The 19,123-nt window shown below is 43.9% G+C and overlaps 1 protein-coding gene across 1 annotated transcript in view; it reads right to left on the minus strand.

Annotated features, from left to right (window-relative positions):
* Positions 1-528: 528 nt before the first annotated feature.
* The window catches only part of LOC124031243 (potassium voltage-gated channel subfamily B member 1-like), a 114,852-nt gene continuing 96,257 nt past the window's right edge, over positions 529-19,123 (minus strand). Inside the window, exon 3 of the mRNA XM_046342294.1 lies at positions 529-4,215. Within this exon, the coding sequence (XP_046198250.1) occupies positions 2,332-4,215 (1,884 nt within the window). The 3' untranslated portion in view covers positions 529-2,331. The remainder of the gene's footprint in view (positions 4,216-19,123) is intronic.

A 19,123-nucleotide genomic window follows, 5' to 3' on the forward strand; every position in this document is an offset into this window, starting at 1 on the left:
AGCCGGCTGTGATACAGCCTGGAATCGAACCAGGGTCTGTAGTGACACCTCTAGCACTGAGATGCAGTGCTTTAGACCACTGTGCCACTTGGAGTGACAGTATTCTTTTCCCATTGACTCAATGTATTGAGAAAAACGTCAATCCTGTGACACTCATCTTTTCCCATTGACTCAATGTATTGAGAAAAACAAGTATCATCTTTTCCCATTGACTCAATGTATTGAGAAAAACGTCAATCCTGTGACACTCATCTTTCCCATTGATTGCAATGTATTGAGAAAAACGTCAACCCTGTGACACTAATCTTTTCCAAATGACTGCAATATTAAATTAAATGTCAACCATGTGACACAAACCTTTTCCCATTGAATGCAATATTAAATTAAACGTCAACCTTTTATCTCAATACATTGCAATCAATGGGAAAAGATGACTGTCACTCCAAGTGGCACAGTGGTCTAAAGCACTGCATCTCAGTGCTAAAGGCGTCACTACAGACCCTGGTTCGACACAAACTTTTTCCCATTGACTGCAATATTAAATTAAACGTCAACCCTGTGACACAAACTTTTTCCCATTGAATGAAATATTAAGATAAATGTCAACCCTGTGACACAAACTTTTTCCCATTGACTGAAATGTATTGAGATAAATGTCAACACTGTGACACTCATCATTTCCCATTGACTGCAATGTATTTAGAAAGACAACAACCCTGTTACATTCATCATTTCCCATTGACTGCAATGTATTTAGAAAGACAACAACCCTGTGACATTCATCATTTCCCATTGACTGCAATGTATTTAGAAAGACAACAACCCTGTTACATTCATCATTTCCCATTGACTGTAATGTATTGAGAAAGACAACAACCCTGTGACATTCATCATTTCCCATTGACTGTAATGTATTGAGAAAGACAACAACCCTGTGACATTCATCATTTCCCATTGACTGTAATGTATTGAGAAAGACAACAACCCTGTTACATTCATCATTTCCCATTGACTGTAATGTATTTAGAAAGACAACAACCCTGTGACATTCATCATTTCCCATTGACTGCAATGTATTTAGAAAGACAACAACCCTGTTATATTCATCATTTCCCATTGACTGCAATGTATTGAGAAAAACATCAGGTACATTTGACCTTTTTGCAAAAATGTGCCAGGATGACGTTTTCAGGCTGATAATGGGCTGATGCTGTTTATCCCCTCCCCAGTAGCAACTGTGATTGGATATGATTCATGACAACCAACCACAACCACACATCTGAGAGAGTATTAAAACATAAAGGAACCCGGCTTAAAAAAAACACATAAGTAAACAAACAAAACAACAACGAATACACTGTACAGAATTTAAAATATTTATCACTCATCACATTTTTCACTATCTCATGCCAGGAATAGGGCATGATGGGAATGGGGAAACAGACAGGATATGACAGTGGCTGTGTCCTCTGTAATGGCTGACCATTACAACAGGGATGAAAGTTCACCTCTTAGACAGCATCACAAAATAACAGACCAAAGAAATTATGCTATTTACTTTTTTTTTTGTTGAAAAGAACGGAAAAATAATATACATAAAATGATGTATGCCCGTGTGTGTATGTGTATGTTTATCTGCCTATCATCATGCATAAACATACACTCACAGACATACAAGCACACGCACACATGCTATGCATACACACAGTCGCATATATTGTAACTAAGGCAAGTTTTGGGTCCTTCTGTAGCTCAGTTGGTAGAGCATGGCGCTTGTAACGCCAGGGTAGTGGGTTCGATCCCCGGGACCACCCATACATAGAATGTATGCACACATGACTGTAAGTCGCTTTGGATAAAAGCGTCTGCTAAATGGCATATATTATTATTATTATTGAGGAAGAAAACAAACTAAATATCTCTTAACACAATGTTGATTCAGTAATGGCTAAATCAGTGCATGACCTGACTCTGCAGAGTTATGTGTATCCCCTTTGGACACAGCAATGCACCCTCTCTTTCTCAGTCCCACAGTAGCATTTCCCAATGCCTTCAGTAATTTTGCTGCCATCCTGACAGTCTATGCACTCAAGTAGCAGTAAAAGGAAGGAAGAGTGAGCTCCTTCCTGTGTCCCAAAAGTTCTACTTATTGGGCATTTGTTACAAACCAAAACAAAACGCCAAATGTGTTTTCAGTGCCTTTTACTCAAGTGAGTAGAGGTGCAGCTCCTGGTATGAGTAGAGTTCATGTTTTCTTTTATTTCTCTGTAGTATTTGCACCATGTCCTCCTGTTTGGGTGCTCTCTATACTACCCTTTTCCTCCTCCTGCCTCACTTGCTCTCATTATTGGTGTTTGAACAACTCCTCTCTACCCGGGAGAGCACATGGTTCTCCTGTCCCCCCCATGGCCTGCCCTCCAAGGGGAACACACTATTAGCCAGCATCCTCTGGGAGCCCTCCAGGTGGTTGGCTGCAATGTGGTGGCTGCTATGGGAGCTGAGCTTGGGGCTGGCTTTTCCTAGGAGCCTCTGGGAGGGGTTGGTGCCTGAGTCATCATGGAGGTGCTCCTCCTCGTCTGTGTCAGCGTCGATGAACTTACTAATGGAAGCGTCGTGGAATGTGAAGACTGTGGGGATCAGGGTCTCATGGGGTGGGGTCCTGCTGCTGGCGGTGGTGTAGACAGACACCTCAGGACTCATGAAGGAGTGGTCAGAGAGGGCGGAGCTATCTGAGAGGGCCCCACCCCCTGGTCCCTGTGCTGAGAAGGAGGAGGAGGGGTCCGCGCCTCCACCTTTGAAGTTGACCTTGAGTGAGCGGTTCTTGAGAGGGTTACTGAAGCGCATTCCACGGGGGCTGTCAGGGAGGCCGCAGTTAGAGCCTCGTCCTCGAGGGAACATGGTAGCAGTGTGAGGGCCGTCCATGGCCTCATCCTCCAGGGTGATCTCAAGCACGGGGTTGGCGCTAACCCTCCCTGGTACACTGGTGCTGGGGCTGTGGGAGAAGCGGGCGCTTTCGGTGATATCGGCAGCGCAGCTCATGAAGCTGTCAATACTGGACATGCTCCTCATATCTGTGGTTGGGGCAGGCTCCGTGGGGATGCTTCCCATCTCTATCTCATCTCTCTTCTTGGCTGCTTTAGATAAAGGTCTCTTGTCCTTGTTGTTAAGGTTAGGTTGAGATTGGGTCTTGGCCATCTTGTTGTACATCTCCTCCAGTTTCTGAGCGTTGAGGTGCTGAGGGCTTCCAGAACGGGCTTTGTCTGGTGAGCTGGGCTCCAGGGACTTGGCGGAAACCGTCTCTGAGGTGGTCCGCTTGGGAGTCCCTTTCCTGTAGCTGGGAGACAGGTGGTTGCCCTGCAACTTCTCCATGTTCTCTCCATTATTTTCTACCACTACGTCCATGAGCTCAACGCTACGTGCGAACGCCTCCTTCATGTTCATGGAGACGATGCTGCCGTTTCTCTTGGCTTTCTCCAGGGCCTCCCGCCTCTTGATGGCCTTTTCTTGCCTCTTCTGCTCCTTGTAGAACTCTGAGAAGTTGTTGACGATGATGGGGATGGGCAAGGCTATCACCAACACTCCAGCTATGCAGCACAGACCCCCAATAATCTTGCCCAATAAAGTCTTTGGGTATATGTCGCCATACCCCACCGTAGTCATAGTAATGGTGGCCCACCAGAAGGAGGCCGGGATGCTTTTGAACTTAGTGTCCTCTTCGTCCTTCTCAGCGAAGAAGACAAGACTGGAGAAGATCATGATGCCCATGGCCAAGAAGAGGATGAGCAGGCCCAGCTCGTTGTAACTCCTCCTCAGGGTGAAGCCCAGAGACTGGAGCCCTGTGGAATGCCTGGCTAGCTTCAGAATACGCAGAATACGCATTATTCGGAAGATCTGCACCACCCTCCGGACGTTCTGGAACTGTAGAACACTCTTATTGGACTCAGTCAGGAAGATGGTGACGTAGTAGGGCAGGATGGCCAGCAGGTCAATGATGTTCAGCGGACCCTTGAAGAACTTCCACTTGCTTGGCGAGGAGATGAAGCGGAGCAAATACTCCATTGTGAACCAGGCGATGCACACCGCCTCCACGTGAGCCAGCTGAGGGTTGTCTGTCACCTGGCCAAACTCGTCTATGTCCTGCAGCTCCGGGAGGGTGTTCAGAGACAAGGCAATAGTTGACAGCACGATAAAGAGGATGGAGATGATGGCCAGGACCTGTTGAAACACAACCAAGACAACACGTTTCAGTCAAACTTCAGTGCAGTGACATGTTGAACATTAATGCCAGAGCATTTCAAGGCCTTTTAGTCTGGATCCAACTATGCGATTAAACAACTTTCAAAGATGCTCTAAATATCCTAAGTACGGCTGCAGCAAATAATAACAGTCATTATGTAAAGCTGACGCCTGAAAAATATGATTAATTCATGACCCACTTAGCTCTCTGACTAATTTCTCCTGAACATAATGAAAAGGCTACGGTACTATCAGGACTAGCAGGTTTTTAAAGAGAAAAGAATGTCAAAGATAAATATCTAGATGGCCTGGTCATTCAAGTCTGACCAAAATAATGTTTAGAATGTCAGCGCCATTCCTTTTAAAAATGTGAACCAAAATACTAGTTTCCCTGGTAACCCACTTTCTTTGCCACTAAATGTTGTATTTTCTGTGGATTGTGATTGACAGAACACACACCATGAGATGAGGGTGCACATTGATCCTCAGATAGTGTGTGTGTATTACCAGCGTCCCCTATCACAGTAGGAGGCTGTGATGGCTGTCAGCTGGCTGTCAGCTGCAATCTCTTCAGCTATGAGTTGTGGTGTGTTATATCCCTGCCAAATGTGTGCCCTTGTTCCTATCCTGCTTTATGCCTCCTTTCAGTCCCTCCTCATCTGCCTCTCTCCTTCAGACTGACTCCCTCAGACTTATTGTCCTAGTTCTTCTACAAAGCACCTTGCAAAGTTAGTGTACTACTAGCAGACTACTAAAGATATAGATTCACAGCACAATCTGCGACTCCACTGCATGATGAGAGCATTTGGATCTGCAAGAAGGTCACAGGGAACAGGATGATGAGTACTACATGCTGAGTACATCAGGATCTCGATAAGGTATTGTGGATTAACAGAGTGCATTCAGGGCTGTGTGTACCCTGCTTGTGGCACGCCTATTATTCCTCTACCAGCCAGTGTGAGTCAATCCAACACAAGGTCACAGTGGAGGCTGTGTCCCTATCCATGTCCCAGGTCAGTGCAGTGCAGGATTACTCCCTGGCAGTGCTCAGCACTCATTAACTTTAATTAATCCTGGCAGGTGAGGTGCCTGCAAACCCACCCTGGCCTTTAGGGAGAGGCTGAGAGAGAGAGAGAGAGAGAGAGAGAGAGAGAGAGAGAGAGAGAGAGAGAGAGAGAGAGATGGGGAGAGTCTGAGAGAGAGAGTGAGAGAGAGACAAAGAGAGACTATGGGAGACAAAGAGACAAAGAAAGACAAAGAGAGGTAGAGACAAACTGGACTAAAGCGTTTCAGCATCATTTTGATGCCCAAGTTAAAAGAGAGTTAATTAAAGGCCAGACACGAGTTTAAACTCAATCAGGGCCACCCCTAACATGTCCTTCGTCTAGTCAGGATCCTGAGGGACCAGAGTGATGGATGACAATCTACAAACACATTAGATCCAAAGTGGATTTGCTCCCATGAAAGATTCACTCAACCAATCACCATTAATGACTCAAGTTTCAAGTGTAAACTGCACATTACATATTTGCAAGGACAAATAACTTTTGAATATGCAGTATGTCACCATATCCTTATATTTCCATTGTGTTTATAAGGATACTGTGTAGTGTTTGTGGTTCTTGTTTATTGAACTGACACACCAAAAACCTACACACATTGGTTGTTAGGCATAAGTGCACATTACGCCTGACATCCAGACATGAAATACTGTAACTCTGTCAGTGGGACAAACATAAATGACTTTTCACAATGACTTTCTAAAACTTTCCACACAATTTCACACATGACACACTATATCACGTGAATGGTAACTCCTTTAAAGGTGTTATACTACCATGAAATAAAACAGGGATATCTTCTTGTCCTACTGAAAGATTCATCTAACCTGCTCGCTGTGTCTAGTCTAGATGTTTATCTCTCACACAAACATACTCAGTGTTGGGTTACAAAGCAGGGATGGAGGGAGCTCACGATTGGTTAAAACAGACCATGGACCATGTGTAACCGATGTGAAATGCTAGCTAGTTAGCGGTGGTGCGCGCTAATAGCGTTTAGAGCCCGGGTAGTGGCAAGGGAGGACTGAAGTTAAACTGTTACACATGTAATGGCACAGAGCCAGCTCCAGCGCTGCTCCCCACACACTGAGAATCCAGATCAATTATATCAATTACAATCCGAGCAGCACAGTGTGATGTGAATGGGAACTGCATGCTCATCTCTCTGGCTAGTGTGTGTGATTAGAGTAGAGTACTAGGGATCACAGAGCCCTGGCTCCAAAATGGGACTTTAAGGAGAGGCAGCTGTTTATTTGATTTTTATTTCACCTTTATTTAACCAGGTGGCTAGTTGAGAACAAGTTCTCATTTACAACTGCGACCTGGCCAAGATAAAGCATAGCAGTGTGAACAGACAACAACACAGAGTTACACATGGAGTAAACAATAAACACGTCAATAACACAGTAGAAAAAAAGAAAAAAAGAGTCTATATACATTGGGTGCAAAAGGCATGAGGAGGTAGGCAAATAATTACAATTTTGCAGATTAACACTGGAGTGATACATGATAAATTGGTCATGTGCAGGTAGAGATACTAGTGTGCAAAAGAGCAGAAAAGTAATTAAATAAAAACAGTATGGGGATGAGGTAGGTAAATTGGGTGGGCTATTTACCGATGGACTATGTACAGCTGCAGCGATCGGTTAGCTGCTCAGTTAGCAGATGTTTAAAGTTGGTGAGAGAGATAAAAGTCTCCAACTTCAGCGATTTTTGCAATTCGTTCCATTCACAGGCAGCAGAGAACTGGAAGGGAAGGCGGCCAAATTAGGTGTTGGCTTTAGGGATGATCAGTGAGATACACCTGTTGGAGCGCGTACTACGGGTGGGTGTTGCCATCGTGACCAGTGAACTGAGATAAGGCGGAGCTTTACCTAGCATGGACTTGTAGATGACCTGGAGCCAGTGGGTCTGGCAACGAATATGTAGCGAGGGCCAGCCGACTAGAGCATACAGGTCGCAGTGGTGGGTGGTATAAGGTGCTTTAGTAAAAAAACGGATGGCACTGTGATAAACTGCATCCAGTTTGCTGAGTAGAGTATTGGAAGCTATTTTGTAGATGACATCGCCGATGACATCTCCAAAATGCCATCTCTCTCTCTCTCAGACACTCAGGAATATGTGCGCGGATGGTGGAGTCTCACCTGGACGGGAGTTTGCGACTGGATGTTGAACTAGATGCGGATGGAAAACTAGCAGGAAGGATGTCAGTGCAACCTGGACGCCATCAATCTCAGAGTTACATCCATCATCCAGCTCAGCAACCAGTTGAGTTACATCCATCATCCAGTTCAGAGTTGCATCCATCATCCAGCTCAGAGTTGCATCCATCATCCAGCTCAGAGTTGCATCCAGCATCCAGCTCAGAGTTTCGTCCACCATCCAGCTCAGAGTTGCATACAGCATCCAGCTCAGAGTTGCATCCAGCATCCAGCTCAGAGTTTCGTCCATCATCCAGCTCAGAGTTGCATCCAGCATCCAGCTCAGAGTTGCATCCAGGGAAAGTGGATACATAGTCAGTTGCATAACTGAATGCATTCAACCGAAATCTATCTTCCACATTTAAACCAACCACTCTGAATCAGAGAGGTGCGGGGGGCTGCCTTAATCAACGTCCACGTTAGATTTTTCCTCCTTTCTGGCTTGGGGATTCCAACACTCTTAACTGCTAGGCTACCTGCTAGCATCCAGCTCAGAGTTGCATTCAGAATCCAGCTCAGAGTTACATCCAGCATCCAGCTCAGAGTTACATCCAGTGTGTGCTAGCTAGCTAGCTAGTACAATACTAGCTAGCTAGTGTGTAGTAGCTAGCAAGCTAGTGTGTTGTGACGTAATGCTTATAGTGACGTAATGCTTGTAGTGACGTAATGCTAATGGGCACTGCGTGTTGTGACATAATGCTAATGGACATCATACTGTTACAAGTACCCTCAATGGCAGTTGGCGCGGCCTTTAGTAGGCGTGGCGGGTAGTTAATGTAGTCCGCAGATAGATATTATTGTAATGAACAAAGACAGTGTGGGCATGGATATGAGGATCTGCAACAGAATACATGTGCTAAAAGTTGTCAACGTAAAAGCTGTGAGACTCTAACTAACGTTACCTGACCATCGCTCCAGCTAGCTAGCTTTCAACAGGTTAGTAATAAGGGCCACCAACAAGTCAAGTCAAGCTAACTAGCTAGCTGCCTTCCTTCAATGCTTTGGTGGCTTACTGACAGACAAGACAGAGAGCTTATGTTAGTAGTCATCAAGTATTGAGCTTAAGGCTACAGCTCGCTGGCTATCATATCAAAGATGTGTGTACACGTGCACGCATGCGTGTTTCTGTCTGTGTGTGCGTCCACACTGTCCAAGAATCGATCAAAACTTGCCAGACCAAGGCTAACACGGCTTGACATACCAAGTTTTGACATTCACCCTCTCTCTGCCATCAGGTGAGTATGAAGTAATTATCAGCAATTGTCTATATCAGCGAGGGGCAACTCCATTCCTCGGGGGCCTGATTGGTGTCATACTTTTCCCCCAGCCATATAGCTAACACGCCTGTTTAAACTAATTGCATTCTAAACAGAAAACCATGATTAGTTGATTATTGGAGTCGGGTGTGTCACTAATCAGGCCCCTAAGGACTGGAATTGTCCATCCCTGTTCTATATGGTGTAGGTGGCGATAGCGCTCTCAAACACAACTCTGGACCTCGAAGCCAGTTCCACTGCTTTTTTTCATTGTTTCCCTCTAATCAGGGACTGATTTAGACCTGTGACACCAGGTGGGTGCAATTAGTTATCAGGTAGAACAGAACATCATCAGGCTCCCGACCTATAGCTGGTCCTTCCCTCTACCTAATAATGGAAGAGATGAAAGGAGAAGGGCACAGTATGGTATCTGAGCTGATCATCATGAACTTCATGTAATTACATGACCAGTACAGTAAGTTAAAATTACTGTAGTTTATTTGCGGACATGACTGTAGAATTTTTTTTCTTCATTTTTTTCTATTGTGTTATTGACTTGTTAATTGTTTACTCCGTGTGTAACTCTGTGTTGTCTGTTCACACTGCTATGCTTTATCTCGGCCAGGTCGCAGTTGCAAATGAGAACTTGTTCTCAACTAGACTACCTGGTTAAATAAAGGTGAAAAAAAATACTGTAATATTTACTGTAGTGTTTTTGCAGACATGGCTATAGTATACTATACTGTTTTTGCCGACTGTACTGTTTTAGCAGACATGACCATAGTCTACTATAGTATTCACTATAGTTTTTTGCAGACATGACTGTAGTACACTTCAGTATTCACAGTAGTGTTTTTGCAGACATGATGGTAGTATACTATACACTGCTCAAAAAAATAAAGGGAACACTTAAACAACATAATATAACCTCAAGTCAATCACACTTCTGTGAAATCAAACTGTCCACTTAGGAAGCAACACTGATTGACAATAAATGTCACATGCTGTTGTGCAAATGGAATAGACAACAGGTGGAAATTATAGGCAATTAGCAAGACACCCCCAATAAAGGAGTGGTTCTGCAGGTGGTGACCACAGACCACTTCTCAGTTCCTATGCTTCCTGGCTGATGTTTTGGTTACTTTTGAATGCTGACGGTGCTTTCACTCTAGTGGTAGCATGAGACGGAGTCTAGAGCCCACACAAGTGGCTCAGGTAGTGCAGCTCATCCAGGATGGCACATCAATGCGAGCTGTGGCAAGAAGGTTTGCCATGTCTGTCAGCGTAGTGTCTAGAGCATGGAGGCGCTACCAGGAGACATGCCAGTACATCAGGAGACGTGGAGGAGGCCGTAGGAGGAGGCCGTAGGAGGGCAACAACTCAGCAGCAGGACCGCTACCTCCGCCTTTGTGCAAGGAGGAGCAGGAGGAGCACTGCCAGAGCCCTGCAAAATGACCTCCAGCAGGCCACAAATGTGCATGTGTCTGCTCAAACGGTCAGAAGCAGACTCCATGAGGGTGTTATGAGGGCTCGATGTCCACAGGTGGGGGTTGTGCTTACAGCCCAACACCGTGCAGGACGTTTGGCATTTGCCAGAGAACACCAAGATTGGCAAATTCGCCACTGGCGCCCTGTGCTCTTCACAGATGAAAGCAGGTTCACACTGAGCACATGTGACAGACGTGACAGAGTCTGGAGACGCCGTGGAGAACGTTCTGGTGCCTGCAACATCCTCCAGCATGACCGGTTTGGCGGTGGATCAGTAATGCTGTGGGGTGGCATTTCTTTGGGGTGCTGCACAGCCCTCCATGTGCTCGCCAGAGGTAGCCTGACTGCCATTAGGTACCGAGATGAGATCCTCAGACCCCTTGTGAGACCATATGCTGGTGCAGTTGGCCCTGGGTTCCTCCTAATGCGAGACAATGCTAGACCTCATGTGGCTGGAGTGTGTCAGCAGTTCCTGCAAGTCCTGCTATGGACTGACCCGCCCGTTCCCCAGACCTGAATCCAATTGAGCACATCTGGGACATCATCGTCTCGCTCCATCCAGCAACGCCACGTTGCACCACAGACTGTCCAGGAGTTGGCGGATGCTTTAGTCCAGGTCTGGGAGGAGGTCCCTCAGGAGACCATCCGCCACCTCATCAGGAGCATGCCCAGGCGTTGTAGGGAGGTCATACAGGCACGTGGAGGCCACACACACTACTGAGCCTAATTTAGACTTTTTTTAAGGACATTACATCAAAGTTGGATCAGCCTGTAGTGTGGTTTTCCACTTTAATTTTGAGTGTGACTCCAAATCCAGACCTCCGTGGGTTGATAAATTTGATTTCCATTGATCATTTTTGTGTGATTTTGTTGTCAGCACATTCATCTATGGAAATAAAATAAACATTTCATTCATTCAGATCTAGGATGTGTTATTTTAGTGTTCCCTTTATTTTTTTGAGCAGTGTAGTATTCACTGTAGTGTTTTTGCAGACGTGACTAGTATACTGTAGTGTTTTACAGACATGACTGTAGTGCACTGCAGGGTTTACTGTAGTTTATTTTGGGACATGACTGTAGTATACTGTAATATGTACTGTAGTGTTTTTGCAGACATGACTATAGTATATTGTAGTAACACCTGTCTACTAAGGTTAGCTAAAATGGCACAACTACCAGACTATGGCAGTTACTATTTAATGAGGTGAACACCTCAACCAGAACATAAGACACCGGTTAGTAACAGGCCAACTATTGAGTCCGGTCAACAGTTCTGAGCAATGCAACGGACCATAAAACACCTTAGCAAAACTATAAAATGTGTATTACAATTGCAACATCTAAACATTAGAGGTTCTAGGCCCATTACTGGGAAACAGTACAGAGGCAGAGAAAGAACAAGCAATGTTTATTAAATCTTAGAGGATCAGGTATGCTTGTTTGACACAGATAGATAAATAACACACATTAACAAGAGTAGACCATAATGACTTCTTAGATATTACTTCCACCAGATAGCTTTTTGAAATACAGGGTTTCACAGAGATTCAGCTGACCAAGTTCATCAGATGTCCAAAAACAGTGACAAATAATACAGCACTTCTGAATATACAAAATAAACAGTTAACCACTGCATTTACATAAACAATACATCTTTTTGAAATACAACTGACTTTACTTAAAGACAGTCACCTTATTGGAGGGCGCTACCATAAACTGCCTGAACCTCAAACCAACAAAGTCTATCCTAACAAACCCACTGAAAACTAAAGTACATTATAGTAGTGGCTTAACATAATGAACATCAACCACACCCCAAAAATTTATTCAAGACAGCATGGCCACAAAATGGCTCACAGAAATAAACCAACAGCAACAACCCCATGCAGCCTGTACACACAAAGGATCTTCCCAGTACAAAGCTCTCACCTGAACATGTACAATGGGTGCTTTTATACATTTCCTGCATGTCCTCCTCTAATAAGGGTGCACAGGGAAACACTGACCAAAACTTTGCTTCCTAGCTTGTCACACAATATTCTTCAGTTACTGATTGAGGATTAGGGGAAGGTTATGGTGATGCCCATCTACTGTGGGATTTCAGTTAAAGAGCAGGCAGAGGCAGAGGTGCTGTTCAGTTTAAGAGTCTTTATAGATTCAGGTAATGGAGATGATACATGGAAGGGAATGATTGACAGTTGTTGACATGTGATTCGTCTTGAATGGAGACTTTGTATGGAGTATGGTTTACCTTAAAGGAGACACAGAAAGGTGCAAATAATAAAGGACAATAACATCAGTGAACATACATCATTAATTGGCTGTTAATGGCAATAATAAATTACACTATATCAATGCAATAAGCATATAACATGGGTAAAGCTATGCATAAATATAGCAGCAGTTAACAATGAACGGCCAGAAAGGGTGTGCAGTAGCATGTGGCATGGTAAGCAGAATTATTCAGCCCCCTTAAGTTAATACTTTGTAGCGCCACCTTTTGCTGCGATTACAGCTGTAAGTCGCTTGGGGCATGTCTCTATCAGTTTTGCACATCGAGAGGCTGAAAATCTTTCCCATTCCTCCTTGCAAAACATCTCGAGCTCAGTGAGGTTGGATGGAGAGCATTTGTGAACAGCAGTTTTCAGTTCTTTCCACAGATTCTCGATTGGATTCAGGTCTGGACTTAGACTTGGCCATTCTAACACCTGGATATGTTTATTTTTGAACCAATCCATTGTAGATTTTGCTTTATGTTTTGCATCATTGTCTTGTTGGCAAAAGGTCGCAAAGTTCAAGGGGGCCGAATACTTTTGCAAGGCACTGTATATATTGTATTATTTTCCCCTAACCCATCCACCCCTCCCCTATTGGAGTAAACTAATGGACAACAACACTTAGGCTTCTACTTCCAGCTTATACATTCTAGATACATTTTACAGACACGGTATATTTTACAATAGTTATCTTTTGTTTGTTTTTAGTCCCATCGTTCAGCTGCCCTCAACCCCTCCCATCTATCTCTGAACACCATCCTGTTTTCATTTCTATTTGCCATATATTTTCCAACTGTGCTGTTTCACAAAAGTTCTGAACCTATATACATTTTACGGACACAGTATTTTTTACATTAGCTATCTTGTTATTTTTAGTCCCACTCTTTAGCTCTACTCAACCACTCCCATCTATCTCTGAACGCTATTTGCCATATATTTTTCATCTGTGCTGTGATGATTCTGTTCTGAACATTTCTAGTCTCATAGTTTCTACAGATATTAAATTAAATACATTTTTTCAATCTAAGAGTAGCAGTGCAACAATTATTAAAATGCGTCCATTAACAGTACAGGTACCAAAGACAACAGGGCCCCGTTATCCAAAAGCATCTGAAAGGCTTTGTCTTATTCTCATTAAGTTCATCATTAAAACGTTCGTAGGAGCATCGTTAAATCTCAGTGCCAACCCTGTTCCTTGAGAGCTACCCGCCTGTAGGTTTTCGCTCCATCCCCAGTTGTAACTAACCTGGTTCAGGTAATCAACCAGCTAATTATTAGAATCAGGTATGCTAGATTAGGATTGGAATGAAAACCTACTCTCCAGGAACAGGGTTGGAGAGCCCTGACTTACAGCATGGTCAATCAAGTTACTATTTCAGAAATGTTCAGACTACTAAACAACTATTGATCTAGAACACAGGAGAGTTACTGCAAGTTGCAAAGAAAACAGGACCTACCTCCACTATTCCAGCACTATTTCAACTTTAACATGTCAACATTTTTTTAAATACATTTTTTATTATTTCAATTCATATGATTCATAAATACATAATCAAATCACTTATGCTTAGTTTAATTCAGTGACAACTAAAATATTCCAAAAACAATATTTGTAAATGATTTAGTCCAATCAACGTAAACTAAATATCATGTGGCTGTCCATGGTACTGATTTGTGTGTCTGCGTGCATAAGTAGAACACATGTTGACTCACCCTACTTGTAGAGAAACGCCAATGCCATCCTCTTCTCTTCTCCTCTCTCTCTTTCATTATGCCGAAACAGGCTACACTGAGTATACAAAACATTATGAACACCTACTCTTTCCATGACATAGACTGACCAGGTGAATCCAGGTGAAAGCTATGATCCCTTATTGATGTCACATGTTAAATACACTTCAATCAGTGTAGATGAAGGGGAGGAGACAGGTTAAAGAAGGATTTTTAAGCCTTGAGACATGATTGTGTATGTGTGCCATTCAGAGGGTAAATGGGCAAGACAAAATATTTAAGTGCCTTTGATCGGGGTATGCTCAACAGTTTCCTGTGTGTATCAAGAATGATCCACCACCCAAACATCCAGCCAACTTGATAAAACTGTGGGAAGCATTGGAGTCAACATGGGCCAGCATCCGTGTGGAACTTTCGACACCTTGTAGGGGGGTGCAACTCAATATTAGGAAGGTGTTCCTAATGTTTGGTATACTTAGTGTATGACTCTACCATACAGTACACGCTTTTTCTTTTTGTTGTCCTACGTTAACTGACTAAAATGCTTGCTCGCTAACCTAACTTATTTTTCATCGGCACCGATGAGCCAGCTAGTTAACTTTAGCCAACTACAGCTAGCTGCATATTGAACTCCCATCCTCTCAGGCCAGGGGCACAATATATGAATTTATGGTTTGATGAGAATCATTGTTATAATCATGGGCCAGTATGGAGAATTAAGTAAAACCACAAGTTCATAACCCTATCTCCATCCATGGGTAATTTAGGAAAGGACCAATTTTAGCTAGCTAGCCACCGGTGGACAACAACACAACGAGATGCGACGATTCCATTTTGTTTGTCAATGACGTTTAGCTTTTGATGGGATGCGATTAGTGTGAAGCCAAATCACATCACTTGACACTTTTTTTTAGCTCAACGCTGATTGGCTATTGTTGCATATTTTTTCTTATCAAGGGAGGCCAAATGCTCACTGGCTTCCCTTACATTCAATGCTACGATTCACATCAATATCATACTCTTTTTGACCAGACAGCATCAGATAGATGGGCTACACATACAGAGACAGGGGAGCGTTTATCTCGCATGCTTTCTCTGGTGAGATACATTTAGACTTTTTGGAATTGAAGGAAAATTATGAAATACAGAGAGACAAAGGAAAAATTACTTTGTTTAAAAAAGAAATGGCAGCCATGAATACACAGAGTGTAACTCTGAGATGGATGCTTTATATAACTCTGAGCTAAATGCTGGATGTAACACTACTCTGAGCTGGAGGCCAGATGTAACTCAGCTGGATGCTGGATGTATAACACTACTCTGAGATGGATGCTGGATGTCGCACTACTCTGAGCTGGATGTTAGATGTAACTCTGAGGTGGATATTAGATATAACTCTGAGTTGGATGCTGTATATAACACTACTCTGAGCTGGATGCTAGATGTAACACTACTCTGAGCTGGACGCTAGATGTAACACTACTCTGAGCTGGATGCTAGATGTAACACTACTCTGAGCTGGATGCTAGATGTAACACTACTCTGAGCTGGATGCTAGATGTAACACTACTCTGAGCTGGATGTTAGATGTAACTCTGAGGTGGATATTAGATATAACTCTGAGCTGGATGCTGTATATAACACTACTCTGAGCTGGATGCTAGATGTAACACTACTCTGAGCTGGACGCTAGATGTAACACTACTCTGAGCTGGATGCTAGATGTAACACTACTCTGAGCTGGATGCTAGATGTAACACTACTCTGAGCTGGATGCTAGATGTAACACTACTCTGAGCTGGATGCTAGATGTAACACTACTCTGAGCTGGATGCTAGATGTAACACTACTCTGAGCTGGATGCTAGATGTAACACTACTCTGAGCTGGATGCTAGATGTAACACTACTCTGAGCTGGATGCTAGATGTAACACTACTCTGAGCTGGATGCTAGATGTAACACTACTCTGAGCTGGATGCTAGATGTAACACTACTCTGAGCTGGATGCTAGATGTAACACTACTCTGAGCTGGATGCTAGATGTAACACTACTCTGAGCTGGATGCTAGATGTAACACTACTCTGAGCTGGATGCTAGATGTAACACTACTCTGAGCTGGATGCTAGATGTAACACTACTCTGAGCTGGATGTTAGATGTAACACTACTCTGAGCTGGATGTTAGATGTAACACTACTCTGAGCTGGATGCTAGATGTAACACTACTCTGAGCTGGATGTTAGATGTAACACTACTCTGAGCTGGATGCTAGATGTAACACTACTCTGAGCTGGATGCTAGATGTAACACTACTCTGAGCTGGATGCTAGATGTAACACTACTCTGAGCTGGATGCTAGATGTAACACTACTCTGAGCTGGATGCTAGATGTAACACTACTCTGAGCTGGATGCTAGATGTAACACTACTCTGAGCTGGATGCTAGATGTAACACTACTCTGAGCTGGATGTTAGATGTAACACTACTCTGAGCTGGATGTTAGATGTAACTCTGAGCTGAATGTTAGTTATAGCTCTGAGCTGGATGCTGTATATAACACTACTCTGAGATGGATGCTGGATGTAGCACTACTCTGAGCTGGATGTTAGATGTAACTCTGAGCTGGATGTTAGATATAACTCTGAGCTGGATGCTGTATATAACACTACTCTGAGCTGGATGCTAGATGTAACACTGAGCTTGATGTTAGATGTAACTCTGAGCTGGATGTTAGATATAACTCTGAGCTGGATGCTGGATATAACTGTTATGCAGGTGAATGAGGATCCAAAAGCGACTTGGCGAAAACAGAGTCTTTAATCCAGTTTAAGGAAATAGCAATACTCCTAGACAAATCGGAGCGGTAAATAAAGCATAAAAAACAATTTCACTCGTAATCACGAGAACTGACTGGAGACTCGATAATAAACTGCAGGTTGCCTCGGGAAGGCACTTGACCGTAGCAGACTCAGACACCTGCTCACCACGCAGCATCTGAGGGAAACACGACACGAAAGGGCGATACAAAGACACAGCACGGTGAACAATGTACAAGGATCCGACAGGGCAGAAACGGAAAACAAGGGGAGAAATAGGGACTCTAATCAGGGGAAAAGATAGGGAACAGGTGTGGGAAGACTAAATGATGATTAGGGGAATAGGAACAGCTGGGAGCAGGAACGGAACGATAGAGAGAAGAGAGAGAGGGAGGGAGAGAGAAAAAGGGGAACGAACCTAAAAAGACCAGCAGGGGGAAAACGAACAGAAGGAAAAGCAAAATGACAAGACAATATAAGACAAAACATGACAATAACACTACTCTGATCTGGATGCTGAATGTAACACTACTCTGAGCTGGATGCTGGATGCTCTCCACAAGACATCCAGGTCACTATGCCATATGGCTTTTTTTACTTCCACATCCCACTCAACATCCACTCCAGGGAGGGTGACGCCCATGTGCTCTAGTGTCCGTCTTACAGCCCCTACTGCCTTTGAGGGGAACTCACGCTCATCAGATTCTGGCTAATGTAGCCAGATGAGCAGACAGGGCTGTAGCAGCGTACCTAATGAAGTGTGCTAAATAGGAACAACAGCATTGAAACTGACCCCATGTGTGTGTGTGCTAACTATAGAAGAGCAGCTGAAGTATGACTGCTCTGCCCCTCTAATCTCTCTCCCATAATACATCTTCCCACTCCAGTCTCGGTGTACTGCCAGCCTCTGCCAGCCAGCTAGGCAAAGAGGAGATTATGGGGACATGGACTCACAACAGAGAGAAGTCTACCCAAGGCACTTACAGCAAAGACAACTCCACACTACAGGGGTAGAGGGTTTAAAGTGACTGATTGAGGCAGGGAAGCAGGCAGTGAGGCAGAAATGTGTGAGTTTCCTGGAGGAGGAAGTGTGTGGAGATTTCAGCAGGGTCCCAGAGGATGGTGACTCTTGTGGGTCTGGTTGCCAGAGCAGTGATGTGAGAGAGGAGTATGGTTGAGTAGTGGGAGGTATTCCCGTGGGGACTGAATGATGGTATGTTTGTGTGTGCTTGTAAGGTGGACATGCGGGGCAGTGGTGAAAGAACCGCAGGGTTGTCTGAGTCTTACATAAACAGGAAATGAGACGGGATGTCTCCATGTCCTTACTTTCAGTCATTAGGAGTGAATGATGAGGTAACAGAGCCTGCTGATCCACTGCCATCCACTAATACAACTATTCCCAAACTAAGGTACGCGCAATACCATTGGGGGTACCTCAAATGAAATGTGATTCACACTTTCAAACAGACCATTTAGATTTTCCAACGGGGCTATACATTTGTGGGGTGTTTTTTTCTCACCTGAGTAGCCTCGTTTCACTGCCAAAAATCGAATTAAACCATCTAGTGTTCAGCGAAATAACAACACAATGTCATATACAGGTAGCCTAGTCAAATAATTAACATCCAATCACATTAACATTAAGCGTTACTCTCTCGCGGAAACCACAAACGGTTCGTATGTAGCCAAACGAAGCTGCTACTCATTCCGTTTGCTCGAAAATTGAAAAGTAAGGCCTGCGTCCATAGAGACACGTACCAGCTGTACTGGTAGTACTGCTACTAACAGCAGTACTACATCTGCACTGTTTCACGACGCATCAGTGACATGGCTGGAGGTGTTTTGAAACAATTACTGCTTCGCATACAAGCCAATGAATTATATGTGTTACAGCTGGAAGAGTCAACAGACATGGCAGGCCTGGCACAGCTCCTGGTATATGTCCGTTATGTTTATGCAGGGTCAATTAAGGAAGACATCCTCTTCTGCAAACCACTGGAAACCAGGACAACAGGAGAGGATATTTTTTAAGCACTGGACAGCTTTATGACATCAAATG

This window comes from Oncorhynchus gorbuscha, linkage group LG03 (genome assembly GCF_021184085.1).
Source record: "Oncorhynchus gorbuscha isolate QuinsamMale2020 ecotype Even-year linkage group LG03, OgorEven_v1.0, whole genome shotgun sequence".
Lineage (NCBI taxonomy): Eukaryota > Metazoa > Chordata > Actinopteri > Salmoniformes > Salmonidae > Oncorhynchus > Oncorhynchus gorbuscha.